At 37.9% G+C, this 20,058-nt stretch overlaps 1 protein-coding gene across 3 annotated transcripts in view; it reads left to right on the top strand.

Moving 5' to 3' along the window:
• Positions 1-14,857, top strand: part of mpp7a (MAGUK p55 scaffold protein 7a) — a 29,080-nt gene extending 14,223 nt beyond the window's left edge. For all 3 annotated transcript variants that reach the window (XM_061805072.1, XM_061805073.1, XM_061805071.1), the window contains exons 2-17: positions 3,046-3,207; positions 3,371-3,489; positions 4,332-4,409; positions 5,077-5,157; positions 5,671-5,802; positions 5,986-6,067; positions 6,371-6,456; positions 6,746-6,820; positions 7,001-7,197; positions 7,494-7,558; positions 10,576-10,746; positions 10,846-10,926; positions 11,877-11,970; positions 12,225-12,333; positions 12,432-12,575; positions 13,028-14,857. In XM_061805072.1, coding sequence (XP_061661056.1) covers positions 3,171-3,207; positions 3,371-3,489; positions 4,332-4,409; positions 5,077-5,157; positions 5,671-5,802; positions 5,986-6,067; positions 6,371-6,456; positions 6,746-6,820; positions 7,001-7,197; positions 7,494-7,558; positions 10,576-10,746; positions 10,846-10,926; positions 11,877-11,970; positions 12,225-12,333; positions 12,432-12,575; positions 13,028-13,207 — 1,731 coding nt within the window. In that variant the 5' untranslated portion in view covers positions 3,046-3,170 and the 3' untranslated portion in view covers positions 13,208-14,857. The remainder of the gene's footprint in view (positions 1-3,045; positions 3,208-3,370; positions 3,490-4,331; positions 4,410-5,076; positions 5,158-5,670; positions 5,803-5,985; positions 6,068-6,370; positions 6,457-6,745; positions 6,821-7,000; positions 7,198-7,493; positions 7,559-10,575; positions 10,747-10,845; positions 10,927-11,876; positions 11,971-12,224; positions 12,334-12,431; positions 12,576-13,027) is intronic.
• Positions 14,858-20,058: the final 5,201 nt, after the last annotated feature.

Genomic DNA, 20,058 nt, shown 5'->3' on the forward strand with positions numbered 1-20,058 from the left:
TTTTCATACAATTTCCATTCAAAATATTGGTTTATACTTTAAGCACGTACACAAAGCTGCTGAGCACCTTTCATTGTACAAGTGCTTCATCTGCTTTCCGTATTGTGATAGCGTTATCTAGTGGCCATGATAGGTATTTCATACTAAACACTATGGGTAGGTGCACAAACGGTGTTTGTCAAATATTTAACAGACAAACTTAGTCATTGGGTATGTACACAAACATAGTGTTTGCCAAATATTTAACAGACAAACTTAGTCATTGTTTGGATTTAAATTTTGTTATCCAGCTTAAGGGAACTCATCTGAAAAGTCTTCCCCTACCAACACAAATTGTTAAAGAAAAACAACAGAAACTTACATTTGATTGATGACCAATGAACAAAGTCGCTAGTTGTTTAGTAGTTAGCAGTTTATATTTGTGGTCATCATGAAATTCTAATGAGAGTAAATAGAAGGCTCTCCAGACCTTTTGTAAGAGAGACTTGAGTTTCAGGTCTGATCAGGTGAGCAGATATACCTGGTGGGCAGGCCGCTTCCTGTATGGGAGGATTTTATTTTCATGTACTCAAAGTGTAGTGGGAGTGCCCGCACATGCGTGTCAAGCTGCGTCTCAGTTGCAGGAAGGACGTGTTCAGGTTGGTGTTCTTTTGTGCCTCCCAATTTTGATTTCCCGATTGTTATCATATCTGGATTTGTGCATTTTCCCAATCTAATATTTGAGAGCATCTGTTTATGACTGGTTACACCCCAACTTTCTTGGTTTTGTTCCCACAATGGAGCTGATTGATCTTCCAATGCATTATTGCAACACACCTCTTTCTGTGACCACAGAAACTCGTTACACCAGTGTGCCATTGATTATTCATTACAGTGTGTTATGTTCGACTTTGGATGATTTTATTGTGTTCAGCCAACATGAAAATCTTACTTCTGAAGAGCTATTTTAGTAAAGGTGCTTTGCGTCACAAAAGCACTTTAATTTGGTTTGTAACGTGTGAAAAGAAGTTAATTACTGTAACGTAAAAAAGAAGTACACTCTTCCTTGACTTTGGTAACTGACAATGCCTGTGGTGATACTAGTTTGACTGCTTTACATGTGTTTAAATGTTTCCAGGGTGTATAATGAACCTCCCACAATGGGGGTCTGGGATCAATGGCGCTAGCCTATATGTTGCAGCTCTGCAACCTATAGAAATATATTCATTACTCCTTTCCTATTAGCCATATTTTGACTTTTAGCCATTTTATTTTACGACTCTTAAGCTTCAGTTTGGCACAAACTAACCGATGTTGAGCAGCTAGATCATTGATTCCCAACCCAGGGAACCTTAGTTTGCTGTGTGAGATTTTAATTTGTCCAGAATTCCCCGTTATAATTAATAATATATTTTTGTCTATGCCAGTGATTATAGAGTGAGAGGCAAAAAATTTAAATGCTCTTCCATTAGATGGTAGAAGGTACAATAAACGTACTGCAATTTATGCAAGAGACTAAGTTACAATACTCTTGGAAATACATAATCTCTAATTCAGTATTCATAATCTTTGTGATATTTTTGTTTGGTGATGTGCCGTGAGATTTTTTTTTCTCATGTAAAATCGGGGCCTTGGTTTAATAATGGTTGGCAAATAATTAGCTAACCGTTACCAGATAATCTGGTGTTAACTTCTACCACTGAATTCCCGATCCAGTCCTTTTTCTACATCATCATTACCATCCATCTTTTTTCTTCCCTATTTTGCCCATTCAACCTTACATTGACCTGCGATGTTTTGGCATACTCAGTTCAATTTTTAAATTCACACTTGATTAGTAACATTCTTTTTAAACCTCAAAATAAAAGACACTGCATGATAAAGCATCCAATCCTTTTCACTTCCTTGACTTTTAGTGGAAATATTGTTACTTTCATAGTGTGTATTCTAGCATTTGGCATATCGGTGGTAGGACTGGCACTATCAGTGCTGTGTGCTTTTTATTGGCCAACCTGTATTAACCTGTGGGCTGAATAAACACAAAATTCTCTGCTAACCGGCAGATGTTTACATATGATCCTCGTGGCATTACAACCTCTCCTAATGGTTTTTTTAAGGTTTGCAAAAATGTAAATATTCGAAAGTAACAATGGGGATATCAAGATTTATCAAGCCGCTGTCCCCGCAGTGGCGCTGTTGCAGTAAATCCACTAGATGGTGGTAGAGCTTTTATAAAATCTCTCATTAGTGGAGAAAGTGCCCGTATACGGTATACTGTAATCCGTACTGACATTGCCAAAGATTTATTTATTTATTTATTTTACTGAGCCATGCTTCTTTATGTATGTATTTTGCGACCCTTTGCGGCCTTTTCAAATTTTGCAGATGTTCTTACTCTGCAGTATCACTGGGAATTTGAAAGCTTCTCCGATGGACAAAGACCTTTTATAATATTGAACAGTATAGAATAATTTTTTTGTCTACACAACAAAAGGGACACTGCTCATATTGCTGTGCAGTGTACCTTTAGACGAGATAGAGCATGCCTAGCCCTCTTCAATTGTCTGTTATTCAGGTTACAAAGTACTATGTACAGCAAAAGACCTTGCCCATGGCCTTCTCCCTGAAACACTAATTAGTTTGGGGTTTACGCCTCAGATCTTTTATCCTAAACACCTTTTTTAACCTTGTGCATCTGCTAGACATGTTTCGACATTTGTGTGCTGTCACACTGGCTGACTTCAATAAAGCGAAGTATAGCGGAGTAGTAATAGTAGTAGTACATCTTTGTACACACATTGGGCAAGACTACAGGAAACTTGGAATGCATGTAAAGAATGTGGCCAACATAACCTAGCCACTGATAGAAATACCAATGATACAAATACCAAGGGTGTAGATGTCTTGGGGAGGACCCTGGACATATTGCCAGTCAATTACAGGGCTGGAAATAGTTGTAAGAGCCAATAACCCTGACTCAAACACCCAAACGAAACACTTTAGACATTTAAAATGTGTTAGCAGCTATTGCAGCCTGTAATTATACTTTAAAATCTCCTCTTGCAGGTTTTCATGGGATAAAACCTATCCGCAAGTGCTGTTAGTCTTTGGGGAAAGCTGCTGAGGAACTCACAATCCTGTTGCCTCATTGCCATTTTCGAAAGCCCAAGGGGAGGTAATTGGCAGAAGCCATGCCTGCCCTGACCACTGGAATGGGCCACGAACCAGGTACCAACTATTCCGATGCATGTCTTTTTGGCTGCCTGTAATGTCACATAAATTTGCTTGATCTGAAATGATTGAAAGTTCATTTGTTTAAAGTAGTAATCTACTGTTGTTCCATTGGAGCTCAAGTGTATATAAGACTCATCCCAATTCCTCTTATTTATAGGGCTGTATGAGTTGTTAGCAGCATTGCCTTCAAAACTGAAGACCCATGCCACCCACCCTGAGGAGAGCACTTTTCTCCAGGGGATGTTTGGGGAGAAAAGCCTCCATTCACTCTTCATGGTAAAACAACCCATTAAATATTTAGTTTCTCTCTTAAATAACCTGTAGATCAGGGGTGTCAAACTTATTTGTGTCGCTACAATTTATCTCAGAGGGCCTTTATGACAATAAAACCATATAAATGTTTGCTTATTCATATTATAAAATACACAACAAATTGAGGGATAGGATTTTTTGATGGGGCACAGTGGAAAACTGGTGAAATTCTGCCTCACAGTTCTGAGGACCTGGATTCAAGCACAGCTTTGGGCAATAATCACGGAAATGTACGCTTATGATTTGCTTTCGTGGGCCACATAAAATGATGTGACAGTCCATATCTGGCCAGTCCTTGAGTTTGACACCTATGCCTGAGATTCGATGCTATATACCAAATAATCTCTATCACCCAAGAATAGATAAAAACAAAATATTGTATTAGACTAGTCTGAAGTAGCCTTTGATTGAGGTCTGTTCTAAATTGGACTGAACATTTGTGGAAGTACTTGAAACATTCAGTCTGGACTAGGCAGCTGGAGTAGTTTTCTCATTGGTAATGGGCCAAAATATCTGCTGGCAGGAGCATTAGGCTCATTGATGCATCATTTGATTTCAAAATAAGTATATCATGATTTTTCTCTTGGCTGTTTCCATGAGCTTGTTTTTAAAAATAATTCTGTTGTGCCAAAAAATTATGCCTAATAAAGTCATTGCCAATTGTTACGTTAAAATTTGTATTACTCCATTTACCTGACGTGCATTGCCGCCATTTGGAACTTTGTGGTAGAACCTTGTTGTTTCTAGTCATGAAACACTCTTCATCCCTTTCATTCTCACTGACTAATAAAAACACGATCTTTCAGATCCATGAGCGACTGCAGCATTATGAAGAGAGCAAACCTACTCCCGTCTTGAACAATGCTGCAAGTCTGTGCAGTCAAGTAAGTGGTTGAACAACGAGCAAGAAGGCACAACACAAAAGGATGCATGTAACATGATATGCAAGTGCAAGCCTTTAAAATGTGTGTCCATGCTTCTCCAAAAAGCTCCTCTACTTATTTCTTGTGTAGGTTTTCTTGTGTGTTGTGTAGGTACACTACACTGTATTAACAACCCCTTCCTTCTCCAAAAAGTCTGCATACCAGTGCACAAAAAGAAATTTCAATAAAGACATAGATGAGAGAATTTGTACGGATTAACTTGACTGGCTTGTACCAGAGTCCTGACCTCAACCTGATCAGACACCTTCGGGTTGATTTGGAGTGGACGTTGAGCCAGGCCTTCTCGTGCAACATCACTGTGTGACCTCATAAAGATGCTCCTGGAAGAATGGGGAAACAATGCAATAAACACAATCCTAATCCTTCTTGAAAGCCTTCCCACAAGACTTGAAGCAGTTCTAGTTGCAAAGAGTTGACCAAAATCATATTACACCATAAGGATTTACAATGGAATATTACTTAATATACGAGTCAATCCAGTTGAGCAAATACAATTGTAATATAGTGTAGCTATAGGGAGATCTGCAAAATGAAAATTTAATACTGTAGATGAATGTTGAATTTATGTTCTCAAATGGCTATAAATTAAGAAACATTCTATTTACAGTTGTCTGAAGAGTTTCAAGAGAAATCAGGAAATACAGAAATGAATGAACTTCTCAAGCTTTTGTCCAAACCCCACTTGAAGGTGAGGATTTATACCATCAATAGCTTGACATTCTCTTTTACCCAATTTTCACTCCATTGTCACAACTACATGAAATATACTTCCACAACTTGCTGCAACGTTACCCTCTCACGACACTTTGGCGTTATCAAAACCTATCGTTATCGTTATCAAAACACAAAAAATTTACAAATTATTACTCACACTATGTCAAACGTGCATCGATTTTTTTAAATTAAATATTTATTTGCATCATTAATATGTCCATGATCGTGATGTACCTGTATTATACTCCAAACTACTAATTTGAATTGGTTGTTTGAAAAACAAGTTATACTGAAATCAAAGTCCATCCCGAGCACGGTCTCAATTTTCATGAATCTAAGTTTCAAGAATTGGGGTTTTAAACTGGCTGACTTAATGCCCCATTTAATACACAGTTTCAGCATCTGCATGATGAGGGGATTTTTCCATAAAGACACATGTACTCTTCGATGAATTCTTTGTACTGTGCTATTTCTCCACCTCGTTTAGAGCCTTCTGTCAGTCCATGATATCGTTGCACAGAAAAGCTATGAACCCGAACTACCTCCAATGCCTGATGACATCAACGATGATGAGGATTCTGTGAAGATCATCAGACTAGTTAAAAACAAGGAGCCCCTCGTAAGATACTTATTAGTACTATTATTTTTCCTCATTATTTTAAAATTGGTACGGCTTTTGCAACAGTCCAACTTGAACCGTTTTGACGACTGGAATATACCCGTAATAATACAGAAGTAACAAAAATGCTGTGATATGGTGTTCGTTAGCGAAATGTTAATTCTCCTCATTAACTTTATATAGGGAGCTACAATAAAACAAGATGATCTCACAGGAGCCATCCTTGTGGCCCGAATCATGAAAGGAGGGGCAGCAGACAGAAGTGGTTTGTCAAATAATGTTATTTTTTTCGTTACATTTCAAAACTGTGTTTGGTTTTATGGATTGTGATCAGCTATCGACATTAATACAAACAACATTTTTTCCCGTGTATGTTGTGGAAATAGTTGATATGGATAACTACTGTGTACTGTGTCAAGTGTATTTTGCTAAAACAGTTGTATGGCTAATAAGACAAGAGAGTAGTAAATGTCAAAAAATCTGATTTTGTATATTTGAAAAGTACAATATATATAAGTTAATGAACTCAAGTTTCAATGTAGGGACTGGGATTTATTTTGTGTGACAGGCCTCATTCATGTTGGAGATGAACTGAAGGAGGTCAATGGAATCCCTGTGGATGACAAGAAACCCGAGGAAATTATTCGTATTCTGGTACGACTTGTCTTATTGTGACTTCTCCGTTTCCTTTGCCAAAATAGCACTTCTCATTTGTGAGCCATTATACTTCCTTTAACTCATCCAGGAATCTGTGACTTCCATATCCATTCTAAAACTAAACACTTGCCTCCCAATAAGTAATCTTTCTTGGCGCTTTGACTGCTTGCATGCCTCTGGAAAGTGACGCTATGTCTTGTAGGTTTTCCAAGTAGAGCGGTGTTCAAATTAGATATCTATTAGTTACATAACCCACAGTCCCTATCTTTTCTCTCCTCATATTCAGGCCCAGTCACAAGGTGCCATTACCTTTAAAGTTGTCCCTGGGGTCAAGGAGGACGCATTAACCAAGGAGCCAAAGGTGAGGCATAAATGGTGACGTTGTTGCTGTAAATTGACTCACGTTCGAATTATTTTTATGTTGTTATACATGACTTTATTCCTTGTGTACATAAATATATTATATTTTTTTAGAAAGACTTTGAATTTTTTTTTTCCTGTTGTTCCCTCTTTGCCTTGCTATCTGTACTACAACGTTCAGATGTTTGTGAAGGCACTCTTTGACTATGACCCAAAAGATGACAAAGCCATCCCATGTAAAGAGGCCGGACTCGCCTTCAAAAAGGGTTCCATTCTTCAGATCATGAGCCAAGATGATGCAACCTGGTGGCAAGCCAAACATGAAGGGGATGCTAACCCCCGTGCCGGCTTAATCCCCTCCAAACAGTTTCAAGAGAGGTGAGAATAATAATTTAAAAAAAAAATCTCCACACCTCTGCCCTGAAATGATCAGTGACCTATTTTTGATAACTCTTTGGAAAATTTCACAACAGCGTGTCCTCAGGTGGCCTAGCCGAGCGTAATGTGAAAAAAAAAATCACATTCAAAGTAGAAATACTTTTTTTTTTTCAAGTTTCACTAATACATTACTGCTTTATCCAATTTCCCCCATCATTGCTCTGAACTCTTCACATCTCTTGTTGCAAAAAACTGTTTATGAAGCCTATCTGACCATGTGATTGTCTATTTTACAGGAGATTAGCGTTGAGAACTCCTATTGCAATTCAACCAATCCAGAGGTCTTCTATTCGACGATCGAGTAAGTTTTTATTAAAAGAGATCAGAAAATGTATAACTTGGGAGAAAGAAAATAACTGTTGTCGTATGGCTCATGCAAACACAAAAACCCATGGAAAGATGGAATGCATTTTTTTGGTGTTTCATACACACACATCATGCAGTTACAATGATCAATTTTGTTACATTAAATAATTAAAGGGCTTTCATGTGCTCGGGGCTTTTTTTTTTTTTTTTAGAAACATTTCTCAGTGATTATGTAAAATATAAAGCATCAGATTTGTTTAAAATGATTTTTGTATACATAGAAGTGCCCCCAGAATTATTCTTCATGATCTTGCTATGAATGTTCTGAACTTGTGTTTCAATATTTGTATTGAATAGAGCAGAATAGTGACAAATGAAACAATTGCCATAACTGAGGTCTGTGTGAATGTACTAGTAGTTTCTGGTTGCAGCAAAATAGTGCACACAACTGACCAAATTTGTTCATATTTACTCACTTATTTTTCCCATCTCACATTTCTTGCTGCCATGCGTGTTGGACTGTGAGTCTCTTTGTTCTTGTGTGTGCAGCATAGACTGATACTGTTATTATATAGAAGTCATTTTGTAGAAGTAACTATATAGGGATTAGATAGTCATATAAACCTTTTTTTTGTTGGTGAAATGACGATTTATACAGGCTAATAATAGATTGTTTTGCTTTTTTAAGATGATGTGGCTGTAGAGTTTGGTAGGTGTTTTCCTCTTGTTTTCCTTTCCTCTTAATTCTTATCTTTTTTCTTTTTAATCCATCCTTCTCTCTAACATACTCAATTAATTTTTTTGCTTTCTGCACTCATTCTCACAGTTGAGGAAATTGAAGGTACAACCAGTCTAATACCTCTCACTGAATAGGGTTTTAATTATTAACCATGATAATAATTATGCAATAAGAAATAAATCACGTTATCTTTGCCCTATATGTATTTCTAGAACTAATTATTTATCATTGTATTATTCATTAACAGAGAGAGTCTCTATGACTGGATCACATAAATGTTCCCCCTTGTGTTGTGCAAACTGTCATATTTCATGAATATATATTTTTTACTGGACGTTATTTATTGAATGACACTGTGTGCCACTTTGGCCAAATCTTTATACTTACAGTAATCTGGAGATTTCCTTCACATGCGCTGTGCAATTTTCATCACTTAACTAAGACATATTCTCTTTGAATTGTAATGTGTTTTAAAGATAAATCAGAAACTAATTGGCTAACCTATCTCTTTAACATCTACTAAAATGTACTGTAGTCAAATATTACAAGTATTATTATTAGCTTTTGTAATTAAGATTGTGTTGTATTGTTTTTTTGTTTTTTTTTAAGCAATCAAAGCTGCTGGCTCTTGTGTATTCATGTCAGGTCAGATCCCCCAAGGCACTGGACATGGATATGGTAGTGTTGACTTGAACCTTGGAACCAGATGAAAAATTCAAATGTTGCTTTTCCAAATGGGGTGGCTGATACACTTTGATGAATAAATTTAAAATATTCGGCCCGGTTTTCCTTGCTGCAGTCATGTGCATTCCTTGAAAGTGGAATGTGTACACTTTTCTTTCAATAACCCTATGTTAAGTTTGGATTGCTGGTCCCCCTTTTCTGTCACTTCTGACTCTTCTCTTCCAACATTGTAATATGCCTCTCTTCTGGGCCCTCCTTTTTTCCTTTTCTCACCACCAGAGGATGCTGACTTTATTAGCGGATCCCGTCTAGGTGAGAGATTTGTTCTTTTCTCCTCTCTTCCTGTACTCCTTTTCATTTTTTTCCTTCAACTTTGAAAGTTGCAGCGAAGACCATGTTCATTTTTGTCTCCTTTCCCCATTTTAATTTTCTAAATGGTATTCTTTTACTCTAGAAGACACTAAAGCTAGTCTGTTTTAAGCTCAAAGTGGAAATCCTGTGCATGTGCAAAATTTAGAATTTGATATTATCAACGCTATTGGATATGTATTGTCCAAATTGACTTTTATACTGTTCTCATCATAAGATTGTTGATGAAAGTAATGTGGTTGGCATTAAGTGGTTTCTGTTCGTATTTTGAGGAAGCGTCAACGAACAACCTCTAAGGGAAGATGGATGGTTGGTTGGTGTGATTGAATTTTTTTGGGCCAAGCATGTTGCAACCATTGTTTTGGGACAAGACAGTCCTTATCCTTAATTGCTGTATAATAACACAAAGTGGCAAAAAAAACACAGGTCTTAACTTGGGTTAGGAACCACTTTCTAAAATCAGTGACGAGAGTGGAAAGTACACAGGTAACAGAGATTTCATGTTTATCATAAACTGCAAATACAATCAATTCTTAACTCAACCTTTGATGACCAGTGATGGATTTAATTGCAGTATTCTATAGTTATACAGTATTCACAGTGTGTGGTTCATATGCACACTGTTAGTGGATGTGTAACCAATGTGTAGGCTACCAGGACCCCAGTCAGCTGGAATCACCGTAGCCATGAACAGAAGGGAACAGTCGAAAATGAATGGATTCCATTCAAAGGATGCATTTCTGTCTGTCCTGAAATTATTCCCTTACGTCTGAATATCTTTTCTCTCATCAGCAGATTCCTCCCCCAATTGAACCTCAACTAATTTCTATTTCCTCTATAACCATCCAATTTTATGACCAATCAAACTATTTGTTTATTCTATCAAGCCAAGGTGTTTTCATTTGATACTCCAAAAAGCACTGTTCATGCTTTTATCCACTTTTAGATGGTATTGGTCACCCACGATGAAGCCAAAGATAACAATCATGAGCTGAGCTTTTTAGTACAATTTGTGGTATCAGACATTAAATCATAGAGGCATTGGCCAGAACATTGAAACCACTTAGCTTCAGGCTTCTGTGTGGTTGTATGTTTTGGCACATTAATAGGGATGGAGACACTGAGTTTGTTCTCTGTACCTTACAGATGTCTATTTAGTACATGTAGGCCAGATAATTAAAATTGTTTTTTTTTTTTTATCTCATTTTTGTTGATGCCAGTTGGGTTCAGAAGAAGCTTCCGCCTCAGCAGGAAAGACAAGAAGACCAACAAGTCCATGTACGAGTGTAAGAAGAGTGAAATTTATGACACAGCTGACGTGCCCACTTATGAAGAGGTCACTAAATACCAGAGGCAGAGTAGAGCGAAGCACCGGCTGGTTGTCCTAGTTGGTGAGTAGTGTGGTGGCATAGACGGCATTAGTTGAATTGAAGATCATTAGTGATAGAGCATGAGAAGGTGGTCATCTATGTTTTTGGGCCTTTCTGTAGGACCGACTGGGGTTGGCTTGAATGAGCTGAAGAGGAAACTTTTGATTTCTGATCCAGAGCACTTCAGTGTGACCATCCCACGTAAAGTTGACTTTTTTTTTTCTTCTATAAACAATATGAACATTTCAAATTTTGTGAATCATTGCAAGAGGCCAGTGTTGAAATTTAGGTTTGTTGATACTGCTCCTCAGAGTTCATTAAAAACCTCTTCCAGAAGTGGGATGATCAGACTCGTGGCACATTTTGAAACAACACATACCTGCTCCTAAACCCTTTGTTCAAATTTCCTTTCCTGTGCCAAAGCAAAACAAATATTTTCATACCATATTGCACTTTTGTAAATGGTATTAGAATTATTCTACTTTATTTTTATCAGAAAAGGTGCACAAATATTGTTGAAAATCGACTATTGTTAAAATGGTTTAATTGATAGATATGCTTTTTTAATTGTTCAAGATGTAGTATGTATGTATGTGTAGTTACACTCAGTTACACTGGAGTTGCTACAGTTGCTTAACTATAGCAATTGTCTCGCCAAATATTATTGTAGAAGAGTAAACACTTAAAAACATCTTCTGTAATCTCAAAGTAAACAATTACTGTCACAAATTAACTAATAATTGCAAACTCTCCTGATTTACTGAAGAAAATTTGTTTTTCTTCCCATCCATGTGTTTTGCTTGTACTGTTGTACTTCTCTTTAAGTACAGTGTAGAGAAAAAAAAAGCTTGAAAATCTTAACTGTACTTTAAAAGAGTGAAAATTGATCTGTTACCTGACTACACACTGACTTGTGTAACTGCATTACATGCAGAGACAAAACCAAGAAAGTCAAAGTCTGTTTGCACTTGTTTTGGACAGTAATACACAAGGCATTACTTGGACAACCAGACTTTAGTCTTCCTAAGACTTCCAGCAACGTTAATAGTGGCTTACGTCACACGATTTCTTGCCCAACAGTGAGTCAGAGTCTGAGATTGAGGTCATCAACCCTCTTTCTCACCCCCTCTGTCTCGCTTTGTTTCTCTTAGACACAAGTCGAGCCAAGAAGAACCTGGAGAATGATGGTGTAGAATACCATTTCATCTCGAAAAATCTCTTTGAGACGGATATTCACAACAACAAGTAAACAAAAACCTGTAGCTGACCTCACTGCACAATGGAAGCATATACGAAACATGTATACAATTGAATTAATAAACAAAAAATGTATATAGTGGTAGTTCCCAACTTATTTTGCTCTGCCTTGCATGCAAATTTAGTTTGTGTCTCTGCTGTAGGATTAGATCTCCATAGTAAATCAAGGCCATTCCTGTTTATTATTACAGAAATATTTCTAGCGATATACTTATCTTTCTTCTTTCTGTCTCACCTCTTAGGTTCATTGAGTTTGGTGAGTACAAAGGGAATTACTATGGGACAAGTTTAGACTCGATACGGTCAGTCCTTTCCAAGAACAAAGTGTGCCTACTGGACGTTCAGCCTCATGTGAGTGTCCCCCACCGTCCACCCAAAAATCCTCTCAGTTTTCTGCATTCTACCCATCTTTTCTTCATGCAGTTTGAATATCTTTTCTTTCCCTGCAGACTTTAAAGCACCTGCGGACGGCAGAGTTTAAACCATTTGTAGTTTTCGTGAAGCCTCCTACGATCGAGAGACTGAGGGAGACAAGAAAGAATGCTAAACTCATTTCAGGCAAAGACGATAAGGGATCCGCTAAGCCATTTACGGTGAGTGCAGTATCCATGGACAGAATGGAGGAGCGATTTTGTTTCATTTACATTTTATAGTGGGGTGTGACATGAGGGACAGAAGTAAGACTGTCATCAATCACAGCTTTAGGTATTTTCCTGATTAGCGATCGTCCCGTTTCATGCCGCAGCCACGGAGTTCGTTGCTCGGCTGAACTTGGTGTTGAACACACATGAAGATTTGGGATCATAAATATTAAACATATTTACCATTTTTAATTGTCAGTCTTGGCTGTTTTCCAAGTAACAAAACACTCAGGACACACAATACACTACAGGATCATCATGATAAACATTTAGCAACACTCAACAATCATATTTTTGCTGAATTTGATTGGGAAGGGGGAAAGTGTGCAAATTCGCCCCGATTGTTAGAATACACTGATCTGTGCTTTTGTTTAATCTGCTCATTGTTTTCACAACTACGCCAGGAGGAGGACTTTCAGGAGATGGTGGCAACTTCCCAGACAATGGAGAAACAGTACGGACATCTATTTGAGAAGGTCATAGTCAATGATAATCTTTCAGAGGCCTTTGGTGAATTGCGTGGAGCATTGAAGAGAGTGGAGATGGACACACAGTGGGTTCCAGTGAGCTGGACTCACTCTTGAGAGCTACACGGACTCTAAAACAAGAAAAAGAAACATGAAGGCTTTTGGTATATCTCTGCTGTAGCAAGTATTTAGTGTGGGAATATAAGACAGCAGGCTCCTGTGCTATCTTGAAATTTGTGCAATCTGTACTAATTTCAACTTCCAGTAAACTCTCTATTTGGATCTATTGACGTCTAAGAGGATTGCACTTTGTATTGAGGATATAGGAGTCTTTCCAGGATGTGAGTACTTATCTAGATTCTTGGAGGCAAGATGAAGTGCTTCGTTCCAAACCAGAATGTTGAATGAGTCTGGACCGTCACAGTACCAGCAACCTCGCCAGTGCATCGGCAGCACCGCCAACCAGAAGCCTTTCTTGAGTGTCTGTACAAGATGAGAATATTAGAAACCAAAGGGACTGTCACATGTTCTTCTTGGTTTGACAACTACATGCATATCTCTTTAAAAAAAATGCAAAAGGGAGGGAAACAGGGAAGTCAAAATTTTTGCTTTTCTGTCTTATTATATTTTTATGCCTCTGAAATTATTTCTGTTTCAAAACTTTTTTGGTACATTCTCCTAACAGGCAGTCGATGTTGAATTTTTATGAAAAAAGTAATATATTTTTGAATACCTTCCAGGTTCTTTTTTAACGTTTAAATAACATTTTTCAAGCAACTTGATCTCAATTGTTCTTTTACTATTATGGTTATCAAAGTTTTATTTGCCTTGTTTTCCCACCATCCATTTTTTTCAGGGATTGTTGCCACTCCTGACTGCATTTAGAGTTTACTGCTAATTTTCCTTTTCTTCATCGCCGAAGTGACCCCTTTCTTCAAATGCCTTATGTATTTTACCCAGCACAAGATGTGGAATATCAACCTCATGCTTGTAAGAGAAATCGACACAGTTCCTTCAGGCAAAATTGAATGTTGTCTTACAAAGATGATATTTTAATAAGTACCACTTTTGTGCCTGACTATGTAGTCATCAGCCAGTTTTCTAAGCAGAGAGGCCGTGTTTACATATTTTATTTTTTCTTTGCTGGTACTCTGACTTCCTCCCACAATCCCCAAAACATGCATGTTTGTTCAAAGTCAACTGGGATAGGCTTAATGACGAAAATAATAAAATGTTTAGGTTTTGCCTATATATATATATATATATATATATATATATATATTTTCTTTCCCTCCAAAGTCTAACCAGGTTTTATGTTCACTTATTTATTTGAGGGGGGGGGGAATCCAATGTGTTTTATATATCACCTCATATTTTCAACTTTGACGAAATCGTGTTGCAAATTGTTTACATTCTTTGTGCTAAAATAGCTTGCTTTTGATAGTAGATTTGTATTAACTGGACATTATCCGAGGTTTCTTAACAGCCTCAGATGTAGGACAAAATACATAGTATCCCCACAAGGGCGGTGGAAGGGATTTTTTTTTTAACTTATTTATTTTTGTAAGTTTTATTTCTGCTGTTTAGTAATAGCCACACTTTTAAAACTAAAGGAACATGATGTAATCCCATTTTCATGTTGCACTGTTAAATGTGGGTCACTTCATATCTGCAGTCGTAATCAAAACTGTACACAAACCAGAAAACATTTCTCGCTGTACATAGATTGCTCATTCTGTTGGGTAATGGTGACATTTTATATTAAAAGAATATGCAACTATTCAACCCTTCTTGTTTGACTTGTGGCATAGTACTGGTGTAACAGAATAAGATGCTCTTTTCTGGAGTCGTCTACAGTTTTCTTTGCAGCAGTTCTCAGTTTGACCGTGTTAATCCACTAAGAGAATGGAAATTTCCATGAACAATATTTTCTAAATAATTCGAATGTTAGGTGATGTAAGGTAATGTATGGTGTAGTGGTACACACGCTTGCCTTTGGTGCGGTGCATAGATTCCTGCTCAGTGATGGTGTCTATCTACCCTGCGACTGACTGGCGACCAGTTCAGGGTGTAGTCCGCCTTTCACCCGAAGCTAGCTGGGATAGGCTCCGGCTTTCTTGCAACCTTATGAGGATAAGCGGCTTGGATAATGACATGACATTAAAATGTATACAAAATTAGCTCCATTGAAGGAGACTTATAATGCAAATTAGAACCGGTTTTAAACATCACAACTGTTTAAATTCAATGTCTGTGGCATGCTTGATATTCACAGGATTAAAAATTATAGGATCCCTCACGCACACTATTTTCTTCTCTTGCTGAAATTACCCATTTTGATGAGTGACTTGCTCCAACTCCATGTGCAGCCGGGCCAATAGCTGGTCCAGGTTTTATTACCATGGTGAGTGTAGGCTTTGCCCTCCATTCCAACTACAATGTTCCCCCACCATTGCAGGGGAGGCCAACTGAGGCCCTCTAAAATTGGTTTGCTAGAAGATGGCGGAAAATTACTACTTTTATTTTTTGTGTAGCTGACTAATTCACATCTGTTTATAACCAATTCCTATTCTACATTGCTCCCCTTATCTGTTTCCATTGTCTTTTTTTTTGTGTGTGGGGGGGGGGGCTTGCTTGTACCGTCTTTATTTTATTTTTTGCCTCGTCAACAAATTCTATCATTGAGCCTCTTCCTCCTTGTCATCATCCAGTCCCACCTTCGCCATGGGAGACTGGATTTGAGTGAAGCAGCCTATTCCCCCGTAAATCATCATACAGACATCTGTTAGTGAGAAGCTGCACGGCACGCGCCTGAAAACACAACCCTGTCGCTGCAGCCTTCCATTTAATAGGAATGGACGCGGTGACATTTTTGGCAGTAGCGTGTTGAGGCAGGAGGAAGACATTATTCAACAATGTGTTTTTCCACAGGAGAAACCCCCAAAAATGGCCGGCATTAGGGGGGATATTTAATTTTCTCTTTCCTTGAAGCTTGTATTTCCATTTCAAAAATGTCATGTTGATGAACAGTGGCCTCGGCCACAGTTTTAAAACGCTGCAATTATGCACAGACTGCTGAAATGGAGGTCCGCTGTTTGCTTATGCGCAAATTAATATTCCCCTTTACCACACTTTAATACAGTGTAATTATATTCTTATGGGTGTGATTGTATATGTGTCATTCCGTCTGATTGTAAACATTTATTTTAGATTCACTACTGTTGACATGATTTTGTGCCTGACGATACAAGGACTCAATGATAGTCAATGATATAAAACATTTAAACAACTATTTACAGTAACGGGACATTTTGAGTCGTCACTTAACGTATTGTACGTTGGAATAATTATGCGAATTACATTTATGTCATGAAATAACCACAAACTTTGGTTGCTTTTGAAATGTACTATATGGATGACTATGGTATGAAAGGACAAAGAATTTACAAACAAAATGCAGTATACATCAAAGGCACGGTAAGTATTAGTTGTGACAGTTGGCATTTATTCATAATATAACATTGATTCATACGGTTGTCACAGTTAATAACGGAGAGAAAAAAAAACGAACAAAAAACTTTTTTATTGTTTTCTATCTCCTTCTCCGTGCTCTATTAAACGTTACCACTAGATGGAAGCAGTGTATTTTTAAATAATCAGATTTCCACTCAGGCAACTACTGTGAATTGTTGCCACCTGGCAAAGGGTCCCCACTGACCCATGACTATATTGTTTAATCCGAATTTGAAATGGCAGAAGATTTATTTTATTTTATTTTTTTTACAGAACCTTGAGTTTCTTTAGGTTTGTCCTTTATGATCCCTTTCGGCCTTGTAAAATGTCCCAGGTGTTCATCGCTGGACATTGGGAAGCTTCCAGAGTGGAAAAAGACCATTTATCATACTGGGCAGTACACCGGGATTCCTTTTTGGATCCAGCAAAAGGTATCCATAACTCATTTTACACTGCAACAGCCTTGCGCTTAGCATTCATAAAAGATTGCGACAATACTTCTGTACTATCCTTCAGTGCGGATTTACCCAACTTCATCTACCTTTTAATTCCACCACAAACAGGATGCATAGATGAAAAAAATATATATAATAGCACACAACTATGCCACATATACCATCTGGAGAAGTTTAGAACCAATATTTATCTAATAATATCACAAAATGCCACTGCACTTTGAGGACAAATTTGAGGTCTGATTGATTAAAGTAACAGTCTCATTGTTAATATAGTTTAAGATTAATCTGGTAGAACTATAGATTCTAAAGACCCGGGCCATAGCACTTTGACATGGCCTCACACCGAGGCTGAAATAAAACTGGACAAAAAAAAAAAAATCTTAATACAGCATTGATAGCAGGGAACCCAAGAGAAATGCTACAAACTGAAGAGAAAAATCAGTTGGAAATAAATTCATAAAAATCAATTTGGGTTTTAAATGTGAGTCCGTGCCGCTCATAGTTTTTAGGCCAGCAAAGGCCGTACTTTTATCTTAGACAAAGCGTCAGCCTAAACACAATAACAACTTATCGGTGAGTTTTTCAGCAAAAACTGAAGATAGATTCCACCCCAAAATATGCAAAAGTGAATTAATACATAGTGAATCATGAATATTCCACTGAAGTGTTGTTTTTGGAGTTACTTTCTTTGTGTGTCAGCAGCTAACCGATGTCATATTGGCCCTGCGAACCAAACCAAAGCAGGAAAAAGTTTTTTTTTCTTTATGATCTACAATGTTGCATCGACTACATTTTATTTGAGTTGAAGTTTAAAATTCAACCACAGCAGTGTTTATTTCCAATGTAGAAGTGCAGAATACGACCAGCAGACCAATCTGTATGTTTTGTGTGCCTGCCGATGTACGTGTAATGTCAGAAAGAAGAACCCGTCAACCTTTAGAACATTACGGCAACTGCCAGAAATGACCAACTCACCCCTCGGGATAAACACGATCCAAATCAGAGTGAGGTCACAGGACTGCATACATACATCATGGTGCACACACGCAGAGAGCTCATGATAGCATGAATACAAAGGAGAGGGCAGAGATTGATGAATTAGAGTGTGTTTGTTTCTATGCGTGAATTTGAGCCCTATTTATTGAAGCCTGGAAATTGAGTAGAGACCAAAGTAAAATGCCAGACCACCAATTACGATTGGAGTGATTTTCGGGCAATTACTTCGAGGGCTCGCGTTTCCAAACAAAACATGTTAAGAGTTGTGTGTCTTTCTTGATGGTGATGTGAAGCTCTGTGTGCAGGTGCAAAGATCATTTCCATTTTGACAAATGGTCTGGTGGGGCTGGGGTTGACAGCGGATAGCACAGCTGACTTATTTAAAGGTTCTGGGCTTGAATCTCCCTTTCTGTAAAGTAGGACCACGAATTATAAAACAGACATTTGACAATAGGCTTCCATTCTTCTAAAGTTTAAAGACGGGCGTGTTTGTACTAGACAGAACTGTGAAGTAGCGGTTTGCAAGTCCGGATCAGGAGGTTTAAGCTTTGAATCTCATCCTGGGCCTCCCCATTCTCCCCGTGCTTCACCGAAGACGAAAACTATTCATTGGTTAGATTGTGAGCTTAAATGATTGTTTTGTTTTTATGTGCCATCATGGCTGCGATGTAGCATTTAATCGCTCTACCTGTCGGAATAGAGAACTAAACGAAGATACATTACTTTTATATAAATCTTCATTTTCAGACCTATTGAGTGAAACTGGATAATTTTTTGTGGCATTCCTGATGATCCCTCATGGCACAGCAACAGCACACTGGTTGAGAATCACCAAGTTAATGTATGAACTGTTGGGGTTTTGGTATACTGTACCGACTTCCACGGAGTCCAACTTCGGTCTCCTCAAACTTGTATAATAATCTATGCCCTTACAGTCACCCCCTTAAAGCGACATTGTTTTTCCAAGCGGGACCTGCATGTTCTATCAAAGTTAACAGCCCCTGCACAGCACTTAAAATTGGAGAGTGTTTCAGCCATGCACAGCTGCGGAGGAGATGAGCCACGCTCACACGAAACACTACGCATGGATCCCTTTTGATCGGACAATGATTTCACCAGATCTGCTAATAACTTCCTGGCTGCATGTTTGTGCATTAACCGAACACGAAGGATTTATGCCATTTTATCGAAGCACGACCATTTCCTGTTGGATTGAGTATGCAATGACACCAACTAATGAGATGGAGATGCTATGGTACGACAATCAATATTCTATTAGACGTGCATACTGTATACTGCACATACATTTTTCAAAATATTTTTTTGATCACATTCATGCCCGAACACATACTGAGTACATCTGTATTTTTATCTTTCAGTTGTGTCAGAGTGACTTTTTTTTCCATCCTAATTTCAAGAATCTCGAGCATCTTTACCCAGATGTTTTGGAGTTTTGTCGGAGGCTCAAGGGAAGCCTGGAGGACGCTGCTGCCAGCAGTCTCCGTATTGGACACATTGATAGAGAACAAAAAGCCAAGGATTTGTTGCCATTGGAAGATCTGCGCATTTTCACTTAACTTCACGAATAAAATTTCCACTGGATTTTTTTGGGGTAGGTATAAAAAAAATGGAAGGACCAGTATATGTGACTGAGAGACAAATTATGACTTTTATTTGTTGGATATCAACGAATTCATCCACAGTCCAGTCATTTATTGTCCAACATTGACTGGAATGTTAACTTTCTCAGCGGTGGGTTCAAGTACGTAGTTCATCATTTGTCAAATGTAATGTATTACATAGAGTGTGTCATAAAAAAATAGTATTATAGTCTTGCCTTGTTTTCATTAAGGATGTTTGATAGCACTTTTTTTTTCCTGACCGATACCATTATGAGTATTCAACCTTGAGTAGGGAGTACCAATACCATAGGCACGTTTGGTACATTAAAATTTTAATGACAGATAATTATGAACAAAAGGTTTTTTTTTCTGACACGTG

This window comes from Syngnathoides biaculeatus, chromosome 19, assembly GCF_019802595.1.
Source record: "Syngnathoides biaculeatus isolate LvHL_M chromosome 19, ASM1980259v1, whole genome shotgun sequence".
In the NCBI taxonomy this organism is placed as follows: domain Eukaryota; kingdom Metazoa; phylum Chordata; class Actinopteri; order Syngnathiformes; family Syngnathidae; genus Syngnathoides; species Syngnathoides biaculeatus.